This window comes from Cyprinodon variegatus, unplaced genomic scaffold (genome assembly GCF_000732505.1).
Source record: "Cyprinodon variegatus isolate N-32 unplaced genomic scaffold, C_variegatus-1.0 Scaffold1553, whole genome shotgun sequence".
Classification (NCBI taxonomy): Eukaryota; Metazoa; Chordata; class Actinopteri; order Cyprinodontiformes; family Cyprinodontidae; genus Cyprinodon; species Cyprinodon variegatus.
This window is the reverse complement of record NW_015152006.1, coordinates 77,957-89,416: the sequence shown is the minus strand read 5'-3', so window position 1 is coordinate 89,416 and position 11,460 is coordinate 77,957. Positions and strand designations below refer to the sequence as shown.

Below are 11,460 nucleotides of genomic sequence, written 5' to 3'. Positions count from 1 at the left end.
AAGGAAAGGATTCTGATTTCAACCGTTGCGTATATTAGCTGCAGCATATGAATCCAGATGCTATGACTGGAAAAATTTGATTGACAGATGACCGATTGGCCGATTTTGGGTGTACAAGCTGATGTATAACTAACTGACCTGCATAAGATAATGAAAAAAAACCCAACAGATTTTAAGACAGGGTTTTTTTTCTTAATATATATCCATTTTCTAAATTTTGGGACAATATTGTCTGATAAAGAGTACATTTATATACATGTTTAAGGCAGAAGACATTTAAATATGACTTCCCTATGACTTTAAACAAATGACCAAACACTTCTTTAGATCAACTCCAAACCACTCACCCCATTATCTTTCCATCATGCTAATTACAACATCGGTTCAGATAAAATACTCCAGAGGTGAGGCGGGTAATGTCGTATGAGAGGGATGGATGCTTCATGCATGCTGCAGGTTAAGTCCACTGAAGCCACACTAGAAGGAACTGTTGATTTTCCATTACATAGAGAGTCTTTACCAGAGGCAGAGGTCCCAGAGGGATCCGCTGTCACTGATTCATTCCTACCCCACACTGCTCCACTGCTCCCCGAAGGGGATGGGTTAAATGCAGTGAATTTCATTGCTCTGTACTTGTGACAGTGGAATGATAACAAAATGCTGGAAAAAAATTTTATTGAGTATTTTTACTCTTAAAACAAGATAACTGGATAATATGCATTTGAAATGAGACAATGGAATATTTTTTTTCTTATTTTTTATGTAAACTGTTGTTCCAAGTGTCTCACTCACCTCCTCTATTCAAGAAAAAATTCACTTATTTATGTTTGTGTTTTTTGCCTTACCACAGTAACACTGGAGACCACCTAAATGCTGTTTTGGTTGGGTTTTTAATTACTGAACCAAATGTTATTTCTGTATACAGACATCTAGACATTTGTGCAGCCCTGCTCTGTTTTAATCCAGTCAATTAAACGCAGCCATTGTTCTGTTTTCAGAGGACTGCAGCCAAAAACTACATTAGAGAGCAGCCCCTGATGGGATCCTGACTGTTAGCCCGTCATTAATCACAGCATGCCCTGCCTAGCTACGCACACAGGAACACACACATTTCACAGAGCTGTGAAGTTAATCGAGAGATAATGTGAAACGTGTTTCCTTAAGTAACACCCACAGTGTGCGCAGAGTTAACAGGAAGCCATCAAAGGAACAATAGCTTTTAAGACGCTGCGTTTTTACATGTGTGCTGCCAGTAGGAACACCTCCGGTAGAGACGGAGGAGTCTGCCCCGACCCTGAAGGGACCGAGTGGCTCAGAGGCCACAAAGGATCCCGTTTTAGTCTAAAGACTATTACAATAAACCTCATGCCTGAATTCAGGTGTGTTTTCATCATAGGAACCAGAAACAAGGCTAGTTTTCTGAGATCCACTCCCACCCTCCCACCTCGCCCCCACCCTCTCTGTGCTTTTTCTGCGTTGACCAGTTAGAAGTAATGACTGGTGTAAAAGTTTACTGCAGACAAAGAACCTGACAGGGAGGCGCAACATTTCATCCAGGAACGCTGGGATGAGGGAGGATTCTAACATTTCAAACATTATGATTTAGTCGATATAACTTATAGGTCTTTAGCTTTCGGTTGTTAAAGGTAAGCTCTGTTTTTACACCTCGAAGCTTTCTCACCTAACCCTTTAAATAACACTTCATAATGATTATGTATTAAATAACCAGGAGACATGAAAATAGATTCTGATAAAAATTGTAATGTTGCTTAGAAGGCAGCTGCTTATCAACCGGGCTCACGTCTCGTGAAGTGACCCCGAATCGCAAGTTAAGAAGCATTTTATGCAACGCCACATCATCACATCATACATGTTTGTAAATGAGGAGACATCCATGGCTCCAGCCTTACCGAAATATTCCACTTTGTTCTTAGATCAAGGACTCGGCTCTCATTCCATTTCCAAATCTTTGCCACTTGCATAAGGAAGGTGATAACTGTATAGAGACAGGGGAAGTGTCTCTATACAGTTTATAGAGAGTCTATCTAGTGTCTAACTAGATAAACTACTGGGGAAACATCAGTTCTGACATGCAACAAGCAGCTAATATTAGGGTTTAACACGCTCACAGGAAGTCAGATTGACTTCATGTGACTCCGCCTCCGATGTGACCATCTGCTGAAGTGTCTGTCTCGTGTTACGCGTTTTTCTTGTGCTGAGGTTTTTTTTATATTTCAAACTATCCTGTCAAGGATAAAGAGTCAAATATTCTTTTTTTCTTGTCTCTACCCCAGTGTAGCTCCTATCTTTCCACAGAGATAAAGGCAGCGCTATAGGTAACCGCCTGGGACCTGGGACGCCATACGAATGCGCCAAAGGCAGCGTTCTGCGGCACGCATGGCCTCAGTAGAACCATCCCCCCTCTCAGCCCCCCCCATCCCATCCCAATGCATGTGATGAACGATTTGTACTGAAACTGAAATCTCAATCGCAATGTAAATTGTAGTTGACAATAAAGTTGATTGATTCAACACTCCCCCATCATAATCCTAATGCAGTGAAACAGAGTTTACTAAATTTAGCCACCAGTAACAGAGAACTTAATTCTTCTTTCAAAGCACTACTATGATTAAAGCATGTGTTTAATTAAGGCCCAAAGTATAGATCTTAAAGCCTCCTCTGTTTGTGAATTATATTAAATGTGTCATAAAATGGGACAGATGGACCCAGTATTCAAGGTGAGACAGCCAGTAAGAAAGTTCAAAATGTTTATTAATATAACAGAACTGGACAGGACAAAGGCGCAGAGCTGAGAGCTGAAGGCTCACGGCGACTGCAGGAGGGGGGCGGGTTGTCTCAGGTTGTGGGAGAAACACAGGTCAGTGACCACGATCATCTGACAGGAGATGATTATCAGAGTGAGTCACTTACGTGGTTTAACAATTCAGTCCAAACCCTGAAAGAGGTGCAATCCAGCCGCTGGACTGCCAACTGAAGCGGCGCGCATCACATAGAGTGTCGCCAGTGCTGCAGCCTCGGAGGACTTGCAGGAAGCTTATCAGAGCAGGCAGGAATAGTGCATGAAACCCTGATGACCTCTGCACGATCAAAGGTTCCGACCCAAACAGGAACAGAGTCATCTGGGCTTCCAGGAATCCTCAGAGCGCTCAGGCAGGTTCAGAATCCAGAGTCAGATGGAGTCCAGAGGCGTGACCAGACGGACACGAACAGATGCAGAACAGACTCAGATGCAGACGGGCAGGCTCAGTGGTCAAGGTAACAGAGACAGGACGTCAAAACCAGGATGAGCAGGACTGTAAACTGGTCTCCTCCTTGGAGCCAGGCTTACAGGGATAAAACTGATCCTCCCCGCGTTCTGAGCCAAAACGCTGAGGACTCCGCGGGGAAGGATCAGGACACGATCAGGAGATGAGCTAGACACAAAACCCACTTTCCTCTGGCCGCCAGGAACCAGGATGTAAACAAGGAATAACTAGAACACACTGGATAGACTAATAGAAAACAAATAATGATCGCTCGGGCTGAACCGAATATCAGGCTACAGATACAGGTGGATAAGATGAGTGATTATTAGAAAATCTGGCAGTTAGGCAGGTGAGTGAAATGAACAATTAATGTGAGCAATCGGGCCAGATCATGACAAAATGGTCTTTCTTTAAGAACAAAGAGGCTTAAAGTTTAAATAATGTAAATTCATGAAGACATTGATTGTACTGCATGCCATGGTGAAAGAGGGATGCTTACTCTGGCAGGGATCGTCTGATGATGCTGTGGACTTGTCTGTAAATGTCCAGTTTGGACAGACAGCTGCACTGGGTGTGGTTGGCCACGCTGATGGTGACAGGTTTGGTGCCCTGGGTCAGCGGCACTGTGATCTCAAAAAGCTGCAGAGAAGCAAAGAGACGGGACAGAGATCAGCGAGATGAACAAAGGGCTGAACAGGACTGGATGAAGGTCATCACTGCTGCTATCATTTCAACTTTAAACTAGCATTGGCTGGCCATTTCAGGGCTGTAGAGAACTGCACCACTAGTCAAACATCGACAGAATTAAAAAAGAAAGAGTGAAAAATAACTAATAAATGTTAGGAATTTAGATGTGCAAGTTAAACACACTTTAGTGGTTACAAGCAGTATTACGACAAAATAAACACAATATTGTCAACATTGAGAAATCCCACCATTCAGAGAGTGTTTATTATAGCTTGTTCTTGGGTGATAAAAAGTCTGAATATAACAGATAGACCAATGTGTTTCGGTCTGTTTCAGTCTAACCTAAGGCTTTTGACAAGTTATTTAAAAATAACCCCAGGGAAGTTAGGTTTGATGTTGTTAAGTGTTGAGGAGAATCAGCAACAATTACAGAATATGGTGTAAAAACAGACGCTTGATCACCTGAAATAACCTAAAATAACCTAAAATAAGGACACGTGATGTGGATTTGTAATGGTTATAAAAGTTTTATTCTTAAAGGTAGGAGCACTGGGGCTGTGGCTTTAAGCAAGCACAATGACATGGGAGGTCTCCAGCATAGAGTCATCTTCCATCAGAAAACAGACAGGGGTCCGTTTTACAAAGCAGGTTTAACAAAATCAGATTCAAATTTACAACTGTTAAATGATTTAGCCAAAATTCAGGAACTTTGAGTATTTCAGTTTCACAATGACTGCTATGAATTAGTTCAATCAACTCTAATTAGGTCAGTTCAGAGTTTAACACGTCAGTAGCAAGTATGAAAAGCCATTATCAGTGGAGTCCCGAATCTACAAGTCACCATGACAACAGGCAACAGGAAGTGCTTATTTCACCTCACTGGAACTAGCAATGTTAATGAAATTTTAAAATGTGTTTAAAGGGCAGAGAAACAGCGCTACAGCTGCAGAGGAGAGGAATATGGCGAATGAGAAGATTGATGCTCCAATTAATACGTACGTTTATATGAAGTTAACAATGGCAGGCTGATTTGACATTTATTAAAAGCACTCTCCTATGTTGTTCCATTTGTAGAACACTAAAATGAGATTATTCCTGATCAAAATCACACTCCTAGACTGACCTGGAATAACATATTTTCTAAATTACTTTTTTTGCAGCAGAAACTGAATTTCAGAAAGTAAAACCCCAGAAAATGATTCTTGTAAGAATTAGGCTTTATATACCTAGAAAGCAAGAATTAGAAATCTCCTGTCCAGGGGTGATGCTGAGAAACTAGTCCATGCATTTGTTACTTCAAGGCTGGACTATTGTAATTCTTTACTATCAGGAAGTCCACAAACTGTAGTTAAAAGCCTTCAGCTGATCCAAAATGCTGCAGCCAGAGTTCTGATGAAAATGAAAAAGAGAGATCATATCTCTCCTATCCTGGCTTCTCTTCATTGGCTTCCTGTTAAATCCAGAATAAAATTTAAAATCCTCCTTCTCACATATAAAGCCTTAAATGGCCAAGATCCATCTGATATCAGAGATCTGATTGTTCCTTATGTCCCTAACAGAGCACTTCGCTCTCAATCTGCAGGTTTACTAGTGGTTCCTAGAATTTCTAAAAGTAGAATGGGAGGCAGATAACCTGAGCCAGTCTTATAGTTAGAGTGGCTCAGGTTATCCTGAGCTATCTCTATAGTTATGCTGCTATAGGCTTAGACTGCTGGAGGACATAGGGACCCCCATTTAATCATTCTATCTCCAGTCTCCCACTCTGCATAATCATTTGTCAATCTATTCTATCCAGAATCTTCAAGTGGAAAAGTCTAGTTTCACCTGGTTTGAATTCTCTGAAAAATCTTATTGAAGGAACCTAACCAATCCATTAATAATATGATAATTAATCGATTAATCAAAACAATATTCAACGGTTAGCAAAATAGTGGTAAGTTGCAGACCTAATTATGACATATGTATGATACATTTTTAAATATGTTGTGTGTGGAAATGTTCTTCAATCAGTACGATCTTATATTGTCGGCTGTGTAGGTTTTTCTATCACTGCAGTGAAAGGACCTGACAAGCAGACAGACAGAGACAGCGCTGGAGGAGCTTCGGAGGGCAGTGGATGCGCTTGTGCAACTTGGATAACTGTTCAAAACAGGAGATTTTATTCAGAAATAGGAGTTTTTCCAAATGTTTTGGTTTGAATCATTTCCTTTTGTACACTAGTTCTCCAGCCTGTAAGAAAACCCGCCCACTGAAGACACCAGCTGAGTCTCAGGTAGACGAGGGGCTGTTATTGTTCCTCACCTATAAATACATTACGGAACAGTGGAAGGTACAGTTTTAGACAACCCAATTTATTGACTGTTAAATATGCTGGATTTATTCCATCTTATTTCAGGGTTCCCACCAGGGTTAATGAGAGGTGGATAAAGATTTTTTTTCTTTTTACTTATAAACAGAAACACAAAAACTATGCTGGGCAGCTCAGATGAGTGGTATTAAATGTCTGCAAATACAGAAATGTGATCAGTTAAAAATAAGCTTCCTTTATTTTTTTCTGGCTCTGGTGGCCGATAGCCATCTATGGCTGAACTAATCATCTGATTTGCTCTCAGTGTAGTTCTATAAAATAACAATGTAGTTCTATAAAATGAAAGAACTGAGGAACATGGTGGGACATATTGTAATGGGTTCCATTTTTTGTTTTGACCCCATGAATCACTACTATGATGTTCTGATGGCTTCAATAAAACCAACAGCTGAAAGGTTTCATACCCTAACAGAAGATGTCTTGTTTGATACATGGGATCAGACCTAAAACAGCTGCAGGTTTAGTAAAGAGCATAAAGATACCGACGTGACAGACCACTCTACTTGAGGTCTATGTAATCCAGATGTAAAAAGCTGTTTGCCAGGTTTGTTCCTGAGATAAAATGCTTTGTTAAGCTTTTATCATCAGCCCAGAAAAATGACCATGCAAGAAGGACTGAGATGTTTATCATTCTTCTCTTTATTTCAAGTTTTAATATAAGGTTTTGATGCAGCCTATTTCAGTTAACAGCCACAAAGTGATGATAGATTAATGAGACGATTTCGGACAATTAAAAAAAGAAACAATAAAAACCCAATAATCTCCATAAAAATGTGTTTCTTCTTAATTGTTGAGATATATACTAAAGCAATATACTAGAATAAACAAATCATTGACAATGAGGGTGGTAGGACCAAGACGAGCACGGCTGATCAGAGGTCAGGGTAAATACTGAGTATTGTAGATATGCATGCCTCCCTTTAAAACTCTTTTGGCTCTTTTGGAATATCACCACATGAATGTATTCAGAGCTGGGACCAGATTATTATTTTCTAAGCATGTGAGGATTGCTGAAAACCTAACTGTGACTAGCGACACTGAACGCTCCAAAGACAACGACTGATGCAGGCTGTTTACCCCAGTATAAATCCTGCTGTTTAAAAACACTTTTGTAGAAGTTAGAGAATCAACTGAAGCTTTTTACTCCAGTAAAAGTGTAAAAGTCCAATTTTTAAAACTACTAACTTAAAAGTCAAAGTAATGCAGTATAATGTTAAGGCCAGAAGTTTTACTGCACTCCCTATCAAAGGAACAATTTTCTACAATTCTGGATAATGACTTCCTTAGATGTCAGTTTTTGCCCAGTTTTATAACTAATGGCAGCAGTGTCAAAGTTAACTTTGCATCATCTTAAAAAACTATTCATTTTGGTATTTGGTGAGCAACAAGTTGGGGCAGCACTGAGCCCAAACAAAGAAATTAATTGTCTGCACTAAACTTATTATTTTGATGGTATTATTTTTTTTAAACACCAACAGGCCATAATGAAAATAAGCTTAAAAGAAAAAAAAAAACTAATGTTAGGAATCCAGTGTGTGTGGGCTATTTGTATTTTGTGTTCTCTCTGTCCACCACCAGGCGGCGCCCTGTTCTCGTTGGTCCTCCCACACACCTGTGGCTGGTTGTGCCCATTACAGAGGATTATTTAGCGGTGGACTGCCACTACCTCGACGCCAGAGTATTTGCCAGTTTTGGGTACTCTAGCCAAGCAGAGTTTAGCTGAGTCAAACTGAGTCTTTGTCTCTCTGAGTTCTAACCTTGTTTTTGTCCTTGCCTTTTCGGCAGGAAGTCATCCTGCAAACTGGATTTTTGGCCTTCTCCCCCTGGAAGGATTGTTTTGAGCTTCACACTGAGCAGGGGATTAATCTCCACACGACCCGTTCAAGTTCTCCTGGAAATCTAAGTGGCAGTCCGCTCCATTGCTCCTCAAGGAACCAATCAAACCAGAAACCTGTCTGCCCTCCAACAAGCCCCCCAATCTCTGGATAAACCCACACCGACTGGATTCTGGGAAGAGAACCCTTTTCTGGTAACGTGAGTCCCGTTCATCTCTGATTTTTGCAAGACGTTGTTCAAAGTTCCCACGGACCCTGAACTAACCTCTGAACTTCCCTTCTCGCTTCCAGTTCACCAGCTCTCTGACTTACCCTGGATCAACCTTATTGATTATTTTAATAAACCTGTTAAACTTTTACTCTGGTTCTCTGAGTGGTTTCCTGCTTGTGGGTCAGATCTCTTAAAAACATCATGGCAACTAATGCGTGTATTTTTAAAATATAAGAAGTAGAATGTAAAGATAATTGTAAAAAAAAATGTTAGGAGTACAAGTAAAAATTTAAAATCACTCCAGTAAAGTACAGATTGCCAACATTTCTACCAAAGAAAGGTAAAGAAGTATTTGTACTTTGTTACTTGACACCGCTGCTTCTTTTTGGCCCATTGACTGCAGAGTTTTGTGGAAAGAGAGAGATGCAGCTAGCTCAAAGATTCATGCCAGCATATGGAAGTTAGCACTTTTTCACACAAAGGTTACAGTAAAGTCCCGCAGAAATGGACTCCAGAAACACAAGCTTCCAAGGCCATGAAAAAAGTTAAATCCTATGGCAAAACATTTATATTATTGTAGTGCAAATAAAATCGCAATATTGTTTTGATCCATCCATCCATTTTCTTCCTCTTTACCCGGAGACGGGTCGCTGAGGCAGCAGTCTAAGCAGAGATGCCCAGACTTCCTGATCCACGCACACCTCCTTCAGCTGCTCTGGGGGGGCCCTGAGGGGACACCAGGCCAGCTCAGGGACATAGTCCCTCCAGCGTGTCCTGGGCCTTCCACCAGGCCTCCTCCCAATGGGACATGCCAGGAACAACTCCAGATGCCCGAGCCACATCAGCTGGCTCCTTTTGACGTGGAGGAGCAGGGAATCTACTCTGAGCTCCTCCTGAGTAACTGAGCTCCTCTCCTTTATTGATTTAATATAGTTGCAATGTTTGTTTATGGCAAAATCGTTGAGCCCAAATGAGTACACTGATGAAGGGGTTATTTAAAACTGCAACATCAAAAACACTAACTTGTGCTCTACATTAAAAAAAAGAAAACTCTGCTTTCCTGTGTTGAGGAAAAGATTAAACCATAAAAAAACAATCCCTTAAATTATATTTAAATTATATTATTTTAATTAACAATCTATCTAAAAGTGTCCATATTTATTCCAATAAGTTTTTACAAACTATCAGAGTAAAAACCAATCAGTAAAAATGAAACAGCGCCTCACATAAAGACCCTGAACATTTACAGGTGCATTCACTGCAAACATTATTAACTCTGAGAAGTTCTATTTATTTGTTTAACACACTGATGTATCACTTCACCATTCTGATGTTTTTAGGAATCAAACAATAAAGAAAAAAAAAGCCTTTGAGGAGGCATGTCCAAACTTCTGACGTTACTTCATATACATCATATTCTTCCAGATCTCCTGTGAACTTCCTGTGATTGTAGTATTGTGTGCCGCTGGGCGGGGACACTTACTGAGCTTAACACAGCAAAATCCTTGAGTCCAGAGGGCTCTGGTAATATCCAGCTCCAGTGTTCCCACTGAGCACACTCAGCAGAGAACCAGTTAGATCACTGAGGCACATGTTTATAAATCTCCTGCTAGTGTAGAGAGACACCAGTAACTTCCACAGTAACCATCTAAATAAAATGTAAATTCTTTATAGTCCCACTATGTGGAAATTCTGCCATTGTGCGGTGCCTGGGGAGCAGTGTGGGGTTAAGGGTCTTGCTCAGGGATCCTGAGTGCAGGCTGTGGGAAGGAGTGAGACTTGAACTCAGAACTTCTGGGGCCCAAAGCTCTAACCACTCTGCCACCACTCCCCTAATCCAACCTTAAAAATCAATAAAACTGTAATATCTCTTGCATCTTAGTAATTTTGTCAGTTCAGTTCAGTTCCCACTACTTCATCTTCAGGAACTTTAAAGAGGTTATTCAGTTAAATGATCCAGACCGACTGGTTAGACGTTTTCTGTCTAAAGAAACTCAGCTGATTGCATCCAGTCACTGACTTGGCAGAGTTCACTTCTCCTGGATGATCGTGTAACACTAGACATTAAGTGGCGTTTCTGTCCATGCTTCTGCAAAAAATCCCTCACACCACATGCATCCCCACATCTGAATGTGCATACATGTTGTCTTAGTCACTCATCACAAGACCTGCTTTAGTTCAGTTCAGCTGGAAGGATATCATCTTGTTCCAGTTCGCCTACCAATGAAACCGCTCCACTGAAGACGCCATCGCTGCTGCTCTCCACCTGAGCCTGGTACACCTGAAGGAGCAGATCACCCAGGTGCGGATGCTGTTCCTGGACTTCAGTTCAGCTTTCAACACCATCATCCCACTGCATCTGATGGGTAAACTGTAGCAGCTGGGCTTCAATACACCCCTCTGCTATTGGCTGCTAGACTTCCTCACCAACAGACCTCAGTCAGTCCGGGTCGGACAGAACACCTCTGATGTCACCAGTCTACAGCAAGCACAGGCTTGCTGTAGACTGGTGACATCACATGGTGAAGTTTGCAGACGACACCACGGTGGTGGGCCTCATCAGAGACGACAACGACCTGGACTACAGAGAGGAGGTGGAGCAGCTGGTGGAGCAGAGATAACAGCCTGATCCTGAAGGTGGAGAAGATGAAGGAGATCATGGTGGACTTCAGGAAGAACCGTCCTAACCATGCTCCACTGCTCATCAACAGCTCAGCTGTAGAGGTGATCAGCAGCACCACATTCCTAGGGGTGCACATCACAGACACCCTCACCTGGACTGGAAACACCACCTCACTGGTCAGAAGGGCACAGAAGTGCTTGGACTTCCTGTGGAGGATGAGGAGAGCCCACCTCCAGCTGAGAAATGCATCAAATGAGGGATTGCTTTCAAGTCAATGATTCGATGCAATCAGCTGATTTTCCTTAAATAGAAAACTTTGAACAAATCTGACTGGATAATCTGATTGGGAATTCATGTTAATTGGCGGTATAGAATTAAACTGAATTGAATTGAGGGAGAAATTCCATCTCAGTCAGTCCTTAACCATCTGGCTTTGACTCTAGCTTTGGTTCCTTTTCCCCTCCATTCAC

The 11,460-nt window shown here is 41.5% G+C and overlaps 1 protein-coding gene across 1 annotated transcript in view; it reads right to left on the bottom strand.

Annotated features, from left to right (window-relative positions):
- The window catches only part of LOC107103885 (vascular endothelial growth factor C-like), a gene marked incomplete at its 3' end in the record, with an annotated part of 99,188 nt that overhangs the window by 27,127 nt on the left and 60,601 nt on the right, over positions 1-11,460 (bottom strand). The window contains exon 4 of the mRNA XM_015403737.1: positions 3,766-3,905. Coding sequence (XP_015259223.1) covers positions 3,766-3,905 — 140 coding nt within the window. The remainder of the gene's footprint in view (positions 1-3,765; positions 3,906-11,460) is intronic.